This window comes from Chroicocephalus ridibundus, chromosome 6 (genome assembly GCF_963924245.1).
Source record: "Chroicocephalus ridibundus chromosome 6, bChrRid1.1, whole genome shotgun sequence".
Lineage (NCBI taxonomy): Eukaryota > Metazoa > Chordata > Aves > Charadriiformes > Laridae > Chroicocephalus > Chroicocephalus ridibundus.
Window position 1 is genome coordinate 61,979,733 of NC_086289.1, and position 19,301 is coordinate 61,999,033.

At 44.6% G+C, this 19,301-nt stretch overlaps 1 protein-coding gene across 2 annotated transcripts in view; it reads right to left on the reverse strand.

Annotated features, from left to right (window-relative positions):
- The window catches only part of MYO7B (myosin VIIB), a 51,712-nt gene that overhangs the window by 5,749 nt on the left and 26,662 nt on the right, over positions 1-19,301 (reverse strand). For both annotated transcript variants that reach the window (XM_063337885.1, XM_063337884.1), the window contains 18 exons: positions 18,931-19,058; positions 17,233-17,359; positions 15,730-15,849; positions 14,676-14,849; positions 13,485-13,712; positions 12,682-12,849; positions 11,976-12,093; positions 11,755-11,881; positions 10,829-10,998; positions 9,947-10,128; positions 9,042-9,169; positions 8,346-8,503; positions 7,702-7,855; positions 5,633-5,788; positions 2,740-2,845; positions 2,491-2,604; positions 1,558-1,645; positions 313-419 (listed from right to left, as the gene is read on the reverse strand). In XM_063337885.1, coding sequence (XP_063193955.1) covers positions 313-419; positions 1,558-1,645; positions 2,491-2,604; positions 2,740-2,845; positions 5,633-5,788; positions 7,702-7,855; positions 8,346-8,503; positions 9,042-9,169; positions 9,947-10,128; positions 10,829-10,998; positions 11,755-11,881; positions 11,976-12,093; positions 12,682-12,849; positions 13,485-13,712; positions 14,676-14,849; positions 15,730-15,849; positions 17,233-17,359; positions 18,931-19,058 — 2,553 coding nt within the window. The remainder of the gene's footprint in view (positions 1-312; positions 420-1,557; positions 1,646-2,490; positions 2,605-2,739; positions 2,846-5,632; positions 5,789-7,701; positions 7,856-8,345; positions 8,504-9,041; positions 9,170-9,946; positions 10,129-10,828; positions 10,999-11,754; positions 11,882-11,975; positions 12,094-12,681; positions 12,850-13,484; positions 13,713-14,675; positions 14,850-15,729; positions 15,850-17,232; positions 17,360-18,930; positions 19,059-19,301) is intronic.

Below are 19,301 nucleotides of genomic sequence, written 5' to 3' on the forward strand. Positions count from 1 at the left end.
CTCGAGAACTTTTGACTCCTTCTGGAGTTCTCTTTTCCAACCCAAACCATTCTATGATTCTCCATACAATTACAGAGCAAGATGAGCACCTCCAGGGAACAATTAGATAAGGGAGCTGTGCTCCTAACATAAGCAGTATAGCTAAGGTGGGAACACTGTGAGAACTAAATCTGTAAGAAATAAATCAGAGGCATTCCTCTGGAGGCTCTATAATGCAGGGAGACAGTAACGCTCCAGCAGGTTTTCTTTCTCAGAAGTATTTCTTGGATTGCATTGCCTGCCATCGTATTTATGCTTAAGGGAGCTGGTTACCTGGTGGTAATGAAAAATGACATCAGCTTTCAGGTCCTTCCCAGGAGTTACATTCAGCCACAGCTTTCTCATGAAGTATACCTCATAGGCCACAGACATCGTAGCCCCTAAGGAAACAACATCTTGTTAATATTCTCTGTATCACTGTCGAGTTCTGCAGTTTCTAAATGGCTTGTGAGTTTCTTCAGAAATGTAATTCTGGTTTTAATAATAACAAACAAAATTACTAACAAGAAGGTACAAAAGGCCATTTTAGATGACCGAGGAAGGGATTAGGACACTGATCATGGCAGTGATCTAAGGTGCAGGCTCTTCAGAGAAGGAGGAAGAAGTGGAGGATGCCTGCAATACAAGTGTTTATTATTTCTTGGAGCTCGTGACAGCTGCCTGCTGATGTGCAGCACACCTGAATTCTGCTGTACTGATGTGGGTACGTTCTCCAATGGCTGTGTTTACAGAAATGAACTGTGATTTAGTGCACCCACAGCTTTATGCTGTGATTCTCAGAGCTCCTAGCAGCTGCATCAGCTGTGGGGAGAAGAGGTAAGTTAAAGTCTTAGATATGTAGATGGTACTTCAGTAAGTTAAACCCCAACTGTCCTGAAATAAACAAAAGTCAGGATAAATGAATTTGAAATTTGAGTGGAGTTTGAGTTTGATGTCATTTCAAAATGTATGTTATACATGGGGGTGAAGTGCAAAGAATCGCTGTCATTAGTGTTATATTGTTGTATTCGAACAAGTGTTCCCCTGGCAATACAACTTGTGCTTCGGTATCACCAGGTAATAATGTAGACAACAATTTCCTAACAACCCAAGGAATGGGAGTGACACTGTGTAAAGAACCTGTTTACATGTGTTGGCTTATACCTGATGTGGCAATGCGTGAGCCTTGGACTGTAAAGGGGATCAACTTATCTAACTTGTGTGCATCCAGCTGTGTGTGTTGGATGCAACAGGTCAAAAAATCTTTGGTACCAATTTAAAATTTCTGGAGAGATGCCCCCACAAAGGTGTTTTGGTGTTCATGATAGCCAGTGCTTGGCTGCATCAGGTCACTGGATCTGTCTCCTGGTGCAGGTAGTAACCATGTATGTAGAAACAAAAATGATATAGTAAGGCTCTGCCACATACTTCCCAAGATGGAGTAAAACCCACTGGATAAATTTGCTGCTTCCCCAGTTCAACACAGCATCTCATGCAGCTTCTCGTCATGCCAGAATGTCATGCTGGCATTCTCCTTACCATCTCTCCCTGGTTTGTTCCTCCTGTTCCAGTCTGTCACCTGCCGTAGTGAGTCAAAGAAGTAGTCTGCTTCGTTCTGACTGATCACCTGGAAGAGGCCAAGCAACGAAGGGAAAGGAGGGATTAGCAGATCATATAAAATACTGCCTGTGCCAACATACGCCAGTATCAGGCTGAATATTCTTTGCCTGTCTACAGTGAGAGAGCACAATTACGGCAAGAGAGACAGAGACGAGGGGAAAGAAGTAGAGAAATAGGAGGAGGATGGCTCAAATTTACATTTCATATGGAGATTTGTACTGCATCTTCTGTTGCTTTTTTTCTTTCCAACCTGTGTATTGAAGTCAAGCTGAAGATGCCTACCTTATTTTTAGCCATCTCCTCTTTGTAAGTTATTGGCACATGCCTGGTTCTTCTTTTCAGGAATGCAGCACATGAGAAATTCCCTGTGCGTGCACTCAGTGCTGCTTTTGCCTTGATCACAGTTCCAGAGAGAAGGCACCTCTCAGCAAGGCAGGCAACCCAGGCTTCAGCTTGGGCAAGGCAAGCTTCGGAGAAACTAGAGAGCAACCAACTGGCTGGTCAGCCCCTGCTCTCCCCCATACTCGTGGGTACTGTGTATGTGCAGTACATCTCCTGGGCACAGCCTGAGTGGGAAAGGGCTGAATCCATCAGTATGCAACGTGCAATTTGCACTGCCTGTGTACCGGTAGACTGATAGAAACTCTGCATCTCATCCAGACCCTTCAAGAGACTCCAAATAATTGTCAGGTGCTAAAAGTTCAAGCCTAGGTTGTATCCCCTCAGTAAGACAGATGCAGTAATGACTTGCTCTGTTGCTTGGTTTTACATATGGTTGTCTAGGTGGTCTGATAAATAAGTAAGAGAGGGACGGGGGAGTCTGGCTACCCTGTCATAATTAAGAAGAGTTACCTTGTCTGCAATCTTCACAAAGAGGCTGAAACCTTCCCAGGAGTTCAGCTGCAATTTGGAAGCGATTTTCTGACACAGGGTCCGGATTTTGGTGTTTGTTCCCACATCAAACGTCTATGAGATAACAAGACTCTTGTTACACAGAGGAGAGGAAGAAATGAGAACACTGAATGTCTTGAAACATGCTCCTGCATGAACACATCATGGCTGGGAAAATGGCCGAGGCTGGGAAAACAAGTAAGTTCTTACCTGTTCTGTTTCATTGGGGAAGCAAATCTTGTGTGAGATCTTGGTGTTGTTCTGTAAGATGGCCTCGACCTCCACAGGATGAGGTGCCCACTTCCTGGAGCCACTCCTGGAAAATGCCACCACCATCGTAAGAGATCAGTGCTGGATTTAATCTTTGAGGAGTTGAACAACAGGATTACACCCAGACAGCAGACTCTGTCCAGAATGTTAGTACTGTGCTATGGGGTGGGCTGCAACGTATCTTAACCCCAGTGTAAACTCAGTGTATTAACACCAAGAAACGGAGAGTCTTATTAGCGCGTATATTAAAAGCTTGTTCTACTCTGCAGGGAGATTAAATGCATAAGGCACCTTCCTCGCCAGTACCATTACCCGTGTATTTAGCAACATTTTTCCTTATTGTTATTGAAGTGTGAAGATAGGGCCCGCAAGGAGAAATAAGTTTTATTTAATTCTTGCATCTGCAAAAAGATATGCATTCAGATACAAAATCAGTTACAGCTCGGGAGGCAAGTACCAGGAAAGTTTGGAGGGACGCTAGAAGCATTATATTTTATATAAGAGCTGGCATGTAATCACTGACTCAAGAGGCACTGAAGATGTACAATCCCAGTTCTTTGAAATGATACCTCAGAGCAGAGCTACCTTTTAAAGCAAAGCAACTGGCCCTGAAGTCTGAGTCATGGAAAAACCTTGATACAGTTAAAGTGAGGACAAATGTAGCACGTTACCTTCTGGGGCTGGTATTTTCCTGCCCTCAGTGGCACAGAGCAGGCTGTTTGGAGATTGTGTACACCATAATGTATGGGCCAAGCTCCTCTCTCACACGGGGCTAGTCTCTCAGGAAGAGAGCTTAGGCTGGCATCCAGCTTTAGTTGTGTGGATTTGAAAAATATTTTTTTTCTTCTATTAAATAAAGTAGCAGTTCCATTTGGAGAAGGAAAACCTGACTGTAGCCAAGTTGAACAGGATGTACTGTGCAGGCACCCTAAGGAGCGTGGGCCGGTCCTACTCAGTCTTCTACTCCTGGACTTTGAGCAGAGAGAGGCCATTAGGAGACCATGGAAGCACAGCAGCTTGGCTGGAGGCATGGGGCCATCTTCTCCTTGCAGCCTCAGCTAGGAATTCATTGCCAGGGTAAGATCTGCTTAACGCCCATCAGGGTGCTCACTGGTTCCCTGGCCAGGAATCTGGGGATGAACCTGTAAAGCTGTTTAGGGAGGAAAAAGTGTACCCAAGGGCTCAGCTGGCTTCCACTGCACATGTTGTAGGTCAGTCCTTTGAGCTGCCTGCTCTCACCTTTCCAAAGAGAGCAGGTTATTTATAGGGAAAATTTGGACTAGATGATTATTGTAGGGCCCTTCCAACTGAAATTATCCTATCCTATCCTATCCTAAGCAGGTGCAGGTTTAATCTTAGGAAAAGAAATGCTCTTAGAAAACAACTTTTGTCATTTCTCTTTCCACCCCCCAGGCTCCAGATCTGCGGCAGTTTAGCAGATTGAATTCTCCCCCCAGACACCCTTTTGTGCTTTCCCCTTCTTGTTTCCCCACTCTAAAGAAGCTCTATACAGCTCAACAGGGCTTAGAGCATGAAAAACAGATGATATAGGGAAGCAGGAATTTTTCAGTCTCCTCCATAGAAAAAAACACCAATGAATAGCATTCCTCGCCATGCATTTTTCCGGCACTTCAAAGGCGAGTTCCATGTGCAGTGACATTTCCCCGGCAGTGACAGAACATCCTCTGCTAGGGGGACAGCCACTGTGCTGGCATTCCCCTTGAGCCTGGCCCACAGGCCTCACGGACCAAACGCAGAGCCCAGCCTAAGAGAAGAGGGAGGACGGAGGAGCTGGAGGGAGAAATCACTGGGCAGCTTCTTTACGGAAGAGGCCTGTGGCAGGCAGATGATAACTCACAGCAGCAGCAAAAGAGAGAAGGCTGGGGTTAACCTTCATGCCAAAGCACTCTGTTCCCAGAGTGTCAAGCTGGGTAATTCCAGTGCCTGGAGGAATCTAGGGAAACCTTCCCCCTACAGTTCAACTGATACTTCCTGAAAATTGGGTAGCTCTTCCACTATCTATGGTCATGTCAAGTTCATTACAGCAACGAGTCATTCAGAAGCCTGAGAAGCACTGTGGGCTGGAGGCCCTATCGCTTCAGCCCTCACCAGGAGAGGGGTGATTCCTAGGGGACTGAGAAGTGCCCTATGGTGAGCAGCCACCTAAGCGTCAGGGCTTTGCTCATTTGGGTTTCTTCAAAGAATAGGAATTGATTCTGTTGATCCTCTTTTCCCAGCATGGATCTGCTTTGCTTCACCATCAGAAAACCAACAGAGCCACACCAGCACTCTGCAGATGTCAGTGACTTCAGTGGTGCCACCTGGCTATGAGTACAACCTAGTATCTTTAGCTGCGCACATCCAGTTCTGTGCTACTGAGGATCAACAAACTCAAGACTAATCCTCAGGCACATGTAAGGGGGATAAGGACAAGGTGCCTCACCAAAGAAAAGCGAGGTCAGGACCTCATCAAAGACATCTCAGGATTTCATGTCAAGCTGCATGCCCTTAAGTGTGTTTGAAATACTCAGGGAGTGTTTGAAATACTCTGGGAGTATTTGAAATACTCTGGGAGTCACGTGATTATGTGTGATGCTGAACTTTTAAAAATGTTGCTAACTCCGAGAAAAAAAAAAAAAAGTGAAACTGTGACGCAAACCTCTCCTAGTGGCCGAAAGTCCATGAGAGAATTAAAAATAACAATCATTTAAAAGAAAAGGATGTAAAGAAAGGAAGGAAAATAAGATTCTCAATATTTTAGCCTGTATGATTTTTTGGCACCCAATTCATGATTTTTGAACACTTCGGGCTGGCTATATGCCAGATTGTTTACCTCATCACTGTCTGAATCCGCCGACTGCACTCCAGGGCCAGTGTCTCCTTCTGACGTGTTTCAATGAACTTCTGGGCATGTTTCAGCAGTGACTTGCTGGGTGGGAACAGGCCAGTGCAGAGCCAAAGGAGCTGCCAGCCCTTGGTCACGCTGTACCTGTGAACACAAAGCAACTGCTATAGCCACATACAGTTCTTCGTTTGACCACACGCCAGCTACAGGGAAGAGAAACACACTCCCATTGTGGTATGTTGTGCCATTCAGCAGAGAGCTGCAAATCAACAGAGCTTTCACGCAGGATCTGGCAGCTGTTTTCTGTGCAATGACCACAGACCGTATGGGAAGACAATGCTAGATCCTGGCTGATAAATATTCATGAGTTACAAATCTCATGAATAAATATAAGCTCCAGTTTAACAGTCATTTTGGCAGCAGCAACCCTGGTACCATCCTCATGGAAAGCCACTGTCAATTTGCTGTTCAAGCTCATGTTTATGTGGATTGTATTTTATGAGCTGCTTGTATTCACCTGCTTTCTGTGCTAGCCAGCTTTGCTCAGGGCAAAAAAAAATGACTTTCCCTTACGCATACTCCTGCTCTGAAAAATGAGCAGGTAGATGACATCGTGTGATGAGTTAGTTACAGTTCTTAAAAACTCCAGATCAAGTCTGTACAATTTTCAGGCAGAAAGCCAGTTCATCCAGCCTCTAGACCTGTGAAATCTGCCAGTTGAAGCTCTTCTGGCATCTCACCCTCACCAGTTAGAACGGCTCTGCAGCCAGGATGTGGTCAGTCATTCTACTTTCAAAGCTAGGAGCAGAACGCGCTTCAGCTGTGTCCTAGGGATTGCTCTGAAACACTAAATGGTCTGGTTTTGGTTGGGAAAGCCAGCAGGTCTGCCTCTGAATGGGCAGGCTCTGCTGAATAAAGAGGTCCTGGCTTCTTTATTCCCATTTACTTTTCTGATTTTGCAGATGAAGACACACTATTTTAATCGCATTTATGCTCTAGAGATCAGTGGTGTTTGTGTCCATGGCCCACAGGGCAGTAGCCTGGGAAGGGTGAAAGATTTGTTGCTCTGGCTGGTCTAATGAATATATATGGAAATAGACACCTTTCAAGCACTGTTTTTTCCACATCAGTGATCCCTCTCAAAACAGTGAATGACCCACTGGACTAAATCGGCAAGAGTACATCAGGCATGGCACCGGCACCATGGTTACAGACTATGCATTAAATAGCCTGTAAGTTTTACTGCATGCAAGAAAATTTACTGTTTAATAGTTACACACATGGTAAAAGTTCCACTAAGTTTAATATCCGTGGAACAGTAAGAAAGAAAAGAAACTAATAAAAGCTCCTTCTCTAACTTTTGCAGTGACACATTGCAGCTAGAAACAGACAAACCATTTTATTAATAATTAGTATTATTTTAAGCTGCTTTTTGCAATTCAGTTCCCCTGGAAATAGGTCAAATAATTATCATTTTATGGATGGGGAAGCAAAACACCAGCCTGTTTCAGCAACTTATGCATGGGCCAGGCCTGCGTAACCCATCTATTCCGCAAGCCAGGTGTGTAACCTAATTAACATAACTACACCAAAGTATTCCCTGGTGGTAAAAGATCTAGTGTGAACTGTCTGCTTAATAGGAGGGAAATACCGTCACTGGGAAACTTAAAATAAATGGAGGGCTGGCAGCGCAGTCACTGAAAGCATTCAGAAGCTCTGTGCAGTGCCATGTTTTCTCCGCAGGCTATCCTGGGAGTAAGAGGGCTTCAGTAGCACCTGCCTCCCACCCTGCTGCACGCAGATGAGCATTGAAAGCTGATGGGAGCAAAGCAGCAGCTCAAGGGAGACAAGAAACAGTCGCGCTGCCAGTCAGCGGTCCTGCGTGCTCTGCAAAGGTGAGCCCCACAGCACTGCCTGGAAAAAGGGGGAAGGGAAGGTGTCACTCCAACGTTCGGCCATTCTTCCCATGTGCCCCCACTCCATCACAGGTGTAGCAGGGATTCCTGTACTTGAGCCCTGGCTCTGCAGAAGCAGGGTGTTTGCACCCAGGTGAGTACCTGTTTCTGTTCTCAGTCAGTTGCTTCATAATCTGACAGTAAATCTCATCCCGCAGGACCTCCTCCTGGATAGCTGCTACGAAGATCTGGTCAGTGACTTCCACAGAGGAGTGTGCGTGTTTTGAGGGATAGTCCCCCATGAATTTCATGATGGGTGAATGTGCTGTTAAGGACAAAAGCAGGCCAATTTTGGAAGGTAAATGGGAGGTCTCACCTGGATCCTAACACATTAGTGACTCTGTTGATGTTTAAGTGGCAAATACTGGGAGGAAGGTCTGGAACATACTCCCTGCCTGTCCCCTGCCCCCTTTCCCTATACAGCAGTCACTGCTTGGCTGTGACTTGTACTGTATTAGCTGCTTGCTCTGGGCATACACAGTAGATTTCACTCACTCCTAAAACCACATTCTCAGTTAAGTGAGCCATCAGGAGTTGTGGAGCGTTGGGAGGGAACAGGAACCTTTCCTCTGTAGAGCAGGGAAACAATGCTAAGTTGTGCGGAGTTGATACTCCCCACCTTGATGTAAGGTATCCCCTGTAATGTGGATGCAGTATTATATCAATGGAGGTGAGTTTAGTGGAGGTAGTTAGCTCTTCCTTCCCCTGAGTGCTCTCGGATCCCAAAGAGAAGAGTGAAAGGATATCAATGAAGGCCTGGCAAGCCAGGTCCCGAAGATCAGGGTCCGTGCACGCTGTCTTCAGCAAGGGCTGTTTCAAAGGCTCCTTAGAGTGTGCCCACAGCTGACTGCGCCCACGGGATTTCTGGAGAACAGCTTTGCTGAGGGATTCCTTCTCAGGAGTCCTGGATGAAGACAAAATTACTGGATCAGTACTGCTATGAACATAAGAGGTCATTATCACAAAGACTTATCTCTAAGCATGTTCTTTCCCAAGACAGTGATCACATATCTCCTTTGATTATACAGGTCAACAGGAACAGGAAAATATAGTTTCTTGTAGATCCAGAAGGGAGAAGCCTTGCTAAAAGAAGAGAAGGTTTAGAAAACTAATTTTTCCTTTACTATCTGAGGCCTGAGATGTTGTGTATCCTCACTAGCTGGTAAGTGCTGAAGAAGGGGGTGAGAAGTAAGAATAAGGCCTGCTGGAAAGAAATAAGTCCAGCTGGAGTTCTTCTACCCTTCCCTTTGCATTTCTGCAGACAAAAGATACAAGTAGGCCATGTGCCAGAATCTCTGCGCATCCAAAGTCACGCTTAATTACAGTGAACAAAGAGAAGACACCCCATCAGAAATGGGAGATGCCATTACATCCTAGGCTTTAAGGATCACTGCAGATCAACAAAAACTTTCCTAGGGTGCACACTACACAGAGAGCTTCACCTGAAGTGTTCATAGGAGAACTCCTCCAGGGTGTAAGGCTTCACTTTGAGATCCTCTTCCTCAGGTGCGTCCATGTAGGAGTTCTGTGAAGCTGTCCTCCTCTGATCTGGAGACATCATCAGCAAAGTCTGGAATGACACAGCCACGTAGAGATGTCACATGGGCACAGGTCTCTGCACATATAGTCACTTGTTACTCAACATACACATGCAGATGATGTATGGCGTATACTAAGCTTGAGTGCTCTGTGCTGCAGGAGACCTTCTGTCCCCTAAGCAGCATCTTTCAGAGTCTCAAGAAAGACTTGGGAGTGAGAGACTCAAGGAAGTAATTTCCATAGACCCAACAATAGTGGCCATCAGAATGTGTGTGATTATCCAAAGCACAACACTTGTTAAAAGGGGACCTGCTAACCACTGGGGTGTTTTTCAGCTTTTTACCTGTTAGCACAGCAACCAATATACTGAGTCTCCAAAACTGAAGACAAAATTGTTAGCAGAGTGATGAGTGGAAAACCTTGAAGACTATATTCTTTTAAAGCAACCTGCTGCACTTAGAGTTTCCCTTGAAACCTAATGTCTGTTCACCAACCAAGCAGGAAAATTCACCTGCACACCCATTTCCATTAATTGCTACCAATTGCAGGCACTGAGATCCCTGATGGTGAATGGGCTGTTATTTTCAAAGTCTTTGCTTTTGCGCAACTGCAGTCTTCTTACATTTGGGCTAGGTTTAGTTTTGTTTGCAGACAGGACAGAATGAAATGCTTTGCTTCAATGGGAGGTATAGAACTTGTCTGACTCTGGAGGAACAATTAACTTCCAGTTATAAGTTCAATCATATTTAACACTGTTATTATAATTTATATTCCAGGCTCTTCAACAAGAGCGCTCAGCTTTTCTTACCAGCACTTGACTGGAGGGTTTTGTGAGGGAAGGGATGATGTAGATATCTTCCAGAAATACATTCCCTGTTTTGCCTGTCCGTTCATTCTGGGCACAGATCCAGTCAGAGTTTGCATCCAGCCTTTTGTCTTCAGTCAAGATTAGCAAGTCTCCTTTCTTGAAGGACAGGATGGCAGGGTCTTCTAGAAAAAAGAATAAGGCAGTACTGTTCAGGCTTGACAGTCCAAGAAAATCCAAAGGGATTACACTGTGAAAGACAGGGGAATTGCATTTTGAAGGCTTGAATTCAATTAACAATAGAAAGTGATTTTTGTAAATACAGCTAATCATCCAGTAACACTTCAGAGAAATCACTTAAATTTCCTCTGGCAGCCTGATTTTGATCCACCGAGAGCAAAGGAAGAACTCTGTTTGATTCAAATGGATGCTGAATTTGTGTCTAGAACCAGCAGCAAAGCAAAGAAACTCACTAGTTGTAAAGTAGGCGAAGTTAATGTTTACATTCTAACACCCTCTTGTCTGTTCCAGCCAACTATATTCCACAGAAACTTCCAGCTTAGCACCTCTGTGAAACTTTTCTGGAAAGTATTTCCAGGGAGCCCAGCTCCAGCTTTCTACTACAAGCAGGCTGGTTCTTGGACACTGTAATACCTAAATAAAACATGCAAAGAAGTAGAAGGGAGAAGAAGGGTAATTTCTATGCAAAGGTATTGAATTGCATTGCCTTATGCTCTGTATTGCTGCGCTGATCACTATGCATTCCTCCTGGAGAAAAGGGACTCTTGCTGAAGGTCTCCACTTCCCTTTTGAGCTCTTTCAAACAGGTGCTGAGGGTTCTTTCAAGATTTCTTCCCTACCCTGTAGTAAAGTTATGGGACGTACCTTGGGATTTTTTCTCATGCATTGCCACAGCAAATCGTGATCTCTTCTTCAGTCCTTCCAGGAACATGACCACCAGTTCAGCAATGACAATGCTGTTTACAGATGTCAGGACAAACTCCTCGGCACGAAGTGTGATGAGAGTGCAACTCTGTCCAAATGACTTCACTGCCCTATGTATTATTCAACAGTTTGTTACCAGAGTGTCTGAAAAAACTTACAGACCCATCTGCAATCACAGCCACGGCACCTACAGACAACCCCCTTACAGTGAGTATTGGTAGTTCTTAATTTGCCTTCTCATGAGTTGGTAGGTGTGAAGGACTGAAGTGGTTCAGGTTCACTCTGGGCTCCACCATGTACAAAAGTGCTTCATTATAGACAAAAGAACACCCTTCTTTTGGAGTAAGTGGGCAACTCATTAAATCTGTGACAGTCCTCACAGATGTGTGTACTTACATACACACTCTGTGTGTATGTAAGCCCTTATTGTCTGAGCGATCTAATGCAAGGATGCGTGCCCCGAGCAAGCCAATGGTTACCCCCTTTCCCTCAGTTATCCTGCTGAGGTCCATCACACCTGAGAAGTATATGAACTCCCAGCATGCATAACCGATGATGGCTTAACTCTTAGTTATTTCAGCCATTTTTGTCTTGAAGCATGCCTGTACTTCCTTACACCTTTCTGACAGAGCAGGATAACCTTTCCTTCCACCAGCTGGGAAGATTCAGTAATTTCAGTATTTCCTTTACAGGCTCAGAACTTGTCCCTTTCTGTTTCCCAGACCTAGGCTAAAACACCTTTCCAGGCTCAGATCAAATCACCTAGAGGGATGGCAGAGAAAGTACACCTTCCTGCTACAGGGAAGACCCTTTCTGAATAGGGTCAGAGATGCCATCCTCAGATCTTGTCTTTCTGGGGCACTCACCTGTTGGTGTGGATGCCAGTTATCTCTGGGAAGGTCAGCTCAAGGAGCCGCTTTTCTGACTCATCCAAGAAGCAGATACCTTTCCAATTTACAGCAACGACAAAGTGGTTCTTGGGCAAGCTGGGACCTGAAAATGCAGAAAAAACCTCCTTATCAATGCCATACAAGTCCTCCTCTATTGATCTTACATCTGTCCTCTACTCCCAGCTTCCAGGCATTACCTGAAAACTTAGTGACTTCAAAGAATCGGGAAAAAAGCAAAGGCCACTGAAAGCGAGCAAAATCTACAAGTTGTTCCTTCACAGTCTGACGGGAGAGACGGTCCTGTGTGTATGGGGCCTGCAATATAAAAAGATACCCAAGGTTTTCTCAGTAAAATCTGGTTTGTATGATCTGCAAACAATAAAGAGCAGGCCTGATCTCGGAGGTTCCCAACAGCTCTCTGCTGTCCCTGGTGTCAAAGGTACCTGGAGAAAGTCAAATGAGAAACATCCTCCAGGGGCCCAAGGCCCATGTAGCTGAGGCTGCCCACAAGCATGTGGATCCCGAATTTCCCTCAAATCCCCACTGACTGATCTGTTCAGAGTCTAACATGCTTCGGGCGCCATGGAAATAATTCAGGTAACCCATCCAGATCATTCCATCCCATGCCCATACTGAATCAGTTGTCAGATGTAAGATAGAGAGCCTTAAAAGATGCTCTTTTCAGAGATTTAAATATACTTTTTTCATTCTGCCCTCCCGTTGAGCCCTATATGGAAGAGTGGAAAGGTTCTTGGCTCTCCCAGTCTTCATTAACTATTTGGGATATACAAACTGAGATGTTTTTCCTTCTTCCCTCAACGGACTTCATAAAAAGAAATGGTGAAAAAAGCAGAAGCTGGTGCTTGAGAGTGGTTACCCATTAGTGTGAGACAAATCTCTCACCTTGGCATGCGCGTAGGTTATAAGGCTCACCCACTTCTCCAGGGGCTTGGACTTCAGCTGTTTTACTGGGAGACAGTCATGGAGCACCTTCTGCACAAGTTCATTGTGGATGGAGTCTCCAAACTGGATGTAACAATATTTTGCACCTATCTCCACCAAATCCTCCTCCTGAAACAATTAATCCGTTAAAAGAGTCCTAGTAAGGTATCACAAAATTCAGCTAGCTTCATTCAGCCTTGAAGCCAGTTTAGGAATGGGGTTTTCTCTGTTTCTGTCTGGATAACTCTTGACAGTCATCCAGCATAAGGAGCGATGAACGTCACACAATCATAGCATCAAAGAGATTATTAGCAAAGGTATTTTAAAAGGATCTAAATTGCCCCCTTGGACATGCCTCCAGCTGCCACATGAACTGAAAGTTGCAGAGAAAAAAAAGTAAATTAATACTTAATACAGCTGCCAGTGTGACAGCTGGCACAATCACCTGGACAGGAACTGTCCATGAAGAATCATAGAATTGTTTAGGTTGGAAAAGACAACTTTAAATAAAGTAAAAGATTATTGAGTCCAATAATCACTCAATAAAAGATTGTTGAGTCCAACCATTAACGTAGCACTGCCAAATCCACCACTAAACCATGTTCCTAAGCACCACGTCTGCATGTCCTATAAATAACTCCAGGATATTTAAGAAGGGAAGGGTTCTTCATAGCCACTAGAAGCTTCGTTCATCTTCCTGCTTTTTGATGTGGTAAATGTTAATACAGTTTTGTCTCTTTAGGAGAATGAATAAGGAGACCCACCTTCTCACAACGGTACTCTCCAAAGCGGATGCCGCGAATGACTTGGTGGTAAATGAGATCGGTGCTAATAGGATCCTCCTGGGAGTTGTGCCAGGGGGTGAAGATTTCCTTCCGGAAGTAGAGTCGCCAGGGCGCATTGCGTTCGTGTATGCCCTGCTCCTTCACTAGCTGTTCACACTGAGAGATGGCATCCAGGACGTGATCTCGTCCCCCACCCAGTGACCAGACCTAAAACAAAGGGACACTGCATTTACTGGCATGCCTGCTTTGGATCTGAGTGGAGGACGACAAACCCAAAGTTCCTGGTCTCCTGACGGCAAGAAAAACTCTCAAAAGGTAAGCAGATGGATCTGCAAGTTATACTGCGCTAAATGTGTGTATTTTTGTGCACAGGGATGGAATTGGGAAAAATAGGTTGGAAGATAAGACAAAGCAACTCTGGTTTGCAATCTTCTATTTGTTTCCTTGTACTTTGTTTATTCCCTGTATATCCCTTTACATGCACATGCAAGTGTTGCTTTAATCTTAACCAAAATTCCATCTCTGAATTAATTTCTTTGCTGTTGGTGTCTAACTCTGAGCACCAAGGTGTCATCCTGCTGCATATATCTGTTAAAAAAAAAAAAAAGGCAAAGGGAAGGAGGGGCTAAAATGACAGCATGGGAGCTAATGCAGCAGCCCTGGCAAGGACTTTGGCTTTCGGTGCCGCATGATGGGGGCTGCATCAGCAGCACTGTAACACAAGACAAGAAAGTTATGTGCAGCAGTGCAAGAAGAAAATAAATCTTTGAGCAGAGATCCCTAGTGTGTGACACCTGCTAGATTCCCCCTGCTCCAGCAGCTCTGTGGTGCTGCATGCATGACGAGGAGGTGGGTGCCCAGAACGTGGGGAGAGACCACGACGCTGCACTGCCCATGCATGGGAGCAGGGACACTAGTCAATTATGTGACGTGGTAAAGGAAACCTCACAGGCCTGCAGCAGGGATTGCTAAGTGGCTAGCCAGCAGAAAGGCATAACAGGATTATCGGATCCTGAGATTCAGCTGGGATTCAGAACTGATTTGGTCTGAGCTATAGGACTGGGACGGGGCGCTTCCCCAAGTCAGGAGGAGTCCTCAGTGAGGCTGGGTGGACAGAAGCAACTCCACAGAAAGAGAAGGGAGCTTTCAATCTATTTTTCTACACTTTACCTTATCAAACACAGCGATGTAGAGCGAAAAACCAAACACATCCTTCAGTTTGGTTTTATCTGCTATGAACTGACAGATCTCCTTGGCAATGGAAGCAGAGTCCGCAGGGACAGTGATGCTTTGGCCATTCATCAGGGTGACATTAAACATAATGGGTTTCTTCTGCTTTGTTGCCTGTAAGTCAGAGTGAAATGAGAGAAACAAATTACGTGCAAACCTTACTTTTCTGTCAAGAATGAAGAAAGCATTTAGATTTAAGAGCTTCACACACTGTAGGCCACCCTAGTCAATAATCTTTAAGTGAATCTCCAATGCCCACACAGTTTCTTCAGTGGAAGGTGAGCCTTAAATATAAATTACATCCCTGGAGCAGCACTGGACTCAAGTTCTCTCCTCCCTGCAGCTCAGGGGAGCTGATTATCACATAATGGTGTGGACTGACAGACTTTTCGTAAGCCTTATTTGGCCTGATGACTTTTGGGTACAGCCGTACATGCATCAGTGGAAAGATGGCCTGCAGCAAGGACTCTGTTCAGGGAGATGTGTGTTGGGCAATAGGGTCCCTCAGATTTAGGAAGGAATTGAACTGAAGTCTTCACGTGAAGGGGGAATATGTGTGCAGGCATGTGTGTGTGTGACTTCTAATTCCTAGGGTGACATTTAAAGGAAGGGGGAGAGTGATATAGCCTCATCACACCCACTTCCTCCCTCCATTTTTAAAGCATAAGCCCTACTCAGTTCTTTCCACAAATGATGGTAAGAGCTTCCCTCAGGAGGTGGTTCTGGCTTGTGGCTCCTGAGTGGATGGAGCTATCTCCCTGCAAATCATGTGTTGCGGCTTTTAACTTAGATCCTCCACTGGATTTAGGTTAACTGAGTAGCCAGAAAAGGTGTATCTAAGAAGCTGCACAGACCAAAGCAGCTGGTCTTCAATCCCCTTGTGCAATTGATTTCCATTACTGGATTTAGGAATGTCTGTCAGCACAGGTTAGTAAACGCAATCCAGCATAAAATGACACAGATCAATAGCATTAAGCAAAAAGGGAGTTGCAACCTGAAGTTCCAGCCAGCTCGGCGGTTCAGTCCGTGCTCCGTTGACATAGGTACGTCTCAGACGTTCAGCACAATATGGTGCATAGCCTGTGGGGCCATGGTGGATAAAATTCAACAGGTACTATACGTAGAGAGCATAAGAAAGAGTTAGGAAACACTAATCCTCATAAAACATTAGAAACATTCTGCAGCCGACGTACTAGATTAGAGTGATCAGTTAGGTTACAGTTCATCAGAAGGTATTAAAGGTTAGGGTTGAAATTAGCCTTTTGGAAAAGGAGGTTTGTGACACCAAGTTTTCCCTCATTCTGCAGAGCTTTTAGTCTAAAGACGAAGACCACATTTAACTATACAATCAATATTAGACAGTGGAGACTTTATTCTTACGATTAGGTTAGAGCAAGGGTTAGCGTTTCCAACTGAACAGCCTGAAGTCTTGTGACATTCTGTATGAACAAAAGTGCTGGGAAGAGGGCTAATTGCAGGTTAGGACTGATGATGATGGTTACTTTTAGTTTGACTAAGTTCTCTGTCAATACCAATAGTTGAAGTCCGTGATTAAAATTGGACATTGAAAGAGAAGAATTGGATAAACTGAGCTTTTGAAGTTTGTATGGCTCTGATATCTCAATTGACATGGCGTAAGCATGGACTTGTATTTACATACTTTTATTTAGTGCAAGCATGGGTCAGTCACCTGGTTATTTTAATGATTAAGAATATTCCTAGAGGTAGGGGATGGTCATGTCTTTCATGAATTCTACAAGGTTCACAGTTTTTGGACTGGTTTCGAAATATGTCTATGGCTTGTGTCTGATTTGTTCCAAGTAGTGCCCTTTTAGCAGCATTTCTGATGAATCATTTAAGCTAGGGTGTCAAGAAAGCAAGGCTGAAGATTCGGGCATATCTATGGATTCTGTTTGCCTCTGAGATCTAGGAGGAAGGCTGATGTCAAGTTGGAGCCACGCGTTGCTGAGGGTTTTTTTTTTCTGTGGTGAAGTGGATTTATCAACCATTTATATTTGGAAGTTAATGAATGATGAACAATGAAAAAGTCCAAATCTCTATCGGATTTTGTAGGGCTTGGAGATGTAGGGTAAGAACTGGTAAAATATGGGGGGTGATTTTATACTGGCCTCCTGAGTATATTTAATCACTAGGATTATAACTGGAAACACTTTTTAAATATTGGAAAGGCAGAACTGGAGAGGTTAAAATTTGCCAGATTCTTTGCAGATTACAGATATAAAACGAGGGCTGTGATCAACAACAGAATCCAACTTATATGACATGTAATGAAAAATAATTAAATGTGAGTACAGCAATCATTGATTTAAATTCCCAGATAAGCAGATGAGATGAGGTAGTTTCTTCTAAAATCACAGCAGCAGCTGCTATGGCAGCCAAACAGTTTATGTGACTATCTGTATCAAAACATCAAAATATACAAGAAACCAGATCAGCTAAGACATTTAAGCTGCTGCCAGAAAGGTTAGTAGTGTACCTTCACAAACGTGTCTGAAGGAGGAAAGCAGCCAAGGCAAAGTGACAGAAGGATCCAGCCTCGAGCATAGCTGCTCCTGTTGCTGTTTTCAGTGAGTTGTTTGCAAATCTGGCAGTAAATCTCATCTCTGTAATAAAACATGCGAAAACAACAGATAAAAATTCACTGTCTGAACTGTCTTTGGCTACGTTTCCACTGCAAGCTTGGCATGATTGCAACATGATGAAGAAGATCTGAGCCAGGTTTAATCGCATTAGCTAGGATACCACCTGTAACGTACCACAGGAAATAGCTGTGTCACTGGCTTTGGCAGGAAAAGGCTCAAGGTATACCTAGTGCCCTTTGCCAGCCCATGTTACTGGAGCAGTTCCAGTGCAATTCCCATGCTGGATTACCTCCTGTGACAAGCAGGGGGACTGTGCAGGCCAAACAACCACTGGGTCACCCCAGTTGTTGTCCCTCCACGTATGAAATTTGCTCTCTGTAGTATGTGGCTTGTATCTCACGGCTCTTGTCTATCTGCTCATATGTGGATTTTGGGATAAGGATAGGGGGACACCCTGCTTAATTTTATATTTTTAGTAAACTCGGAGTGAGTCCTTGAACAGGAATGGAGGAAAGGGTGCTTCAGAGTGAGCTTCTGAAAAGGCAAGTTGTCTGCAGCAAGGACATATGGGAAACAGATGCAAAAATTTGCATACAAACAAACCTGATACTTAAAAATAATTCTAAATTGTCTCAACTCTTGGAACACACATTTGGCAAGTCTAATGTGGGAGGACACAAGGTTTGGTGGGTGGATGAGGTTTTTGTTCCCAGATAAGACACACGATGAAACACAGACTGAGGGAGTAGATACTTAGCCTGTGGCTGTTATGATACATGGATTGAAGGCAATTTTTGCCAGCTGAGGATCTGCTTCATGGAGCATCTTGACTGAAACAAAGCAACTATGTAGAGAGGAATGCAGTCCATGACTGAGGTCAAGGCAAGACCTATTTCTACGGCCTTTGTTACAGAAAAGTGTTGCATAAACTGAAATGGGCTAAAATGGAGGAAAGAATTCATGGGGTCAGGTCAGAACCAAACAGATTCTGTCTTATCCTTACACCATGCTTGGCCTCAGGTCCGGTCTCACACCACTTGTGAGCAGGATTTCTTCTTCTAGTGGCTGATATACTCAGCAAGCCAGACCTTCAACCGTCCCTGATTTAGGTATGTTGCTTGAGGCCTCAACAACAGGCTATTGGGAAACAGGTTGTGAACACCTCTCATACACCTAGTGTATGTTAACTCCATATTTCTTACTCTTCTGAGTGTTTCTTCTCCCTCATACCATGTTCCACCTTCAGGCGTTATTGGGTTACAGCCCTGAGCTCTGCCCCATTGTGTATCTGTGGGATATTCAAAAAGCCATACATGGAGGCAGCCAACCTAAACGGCACCATGAAGGTACCAGAAAAGGAAGTAAGAGAGTCATTCTCTGTCTCCTCTGATAAAGGTGAACCATCCTCCAAAGAGGTGGGGCCTACAGTCTCAGTTTTATGTGACTGGCTTGGGCTTTCAGTCAGGAATCCCCAGAGACAAATGTGAGACATTTCCAGCATTTGGAAAATGCCCCAGGACTGTGGAAAGGGATGCTGGATTTCCTCGAGGTGATTGGTGCCTGGTCCTAGAAAGGAGGTACTAATTTCCTACCTGATGGCAGGACGCAGAATTGCATTGCCAATAATGAAGTGCACTTTTTCTAGGTTGGACATAGGTCTCTCAGAGATTGAGCTGTCCTCTTGGAAAGCCTCTTCTCCACTTCTTAGCTGGTCTGCCACCTAAAAGAAACCAAGCAGAACCCCAGAGTGCTCTAGAAACCTCGCTTCTCACCAGGCAGCTCTCCCAGAAATGAGAGACATGCCTTCTCTCTTTCTGGCTAAAATTTTTTCTGCTCAGTGCAGGAGCAGTTAGGAATAGGCCATATTTGCCCCCTTGCCTCTCAAGCTAACTCATACAATTCAGTGTTACAGCACTGTTACTGGCTAGAACTTTTTTGTACTGTCCTGCACAGCTCTAAGCAC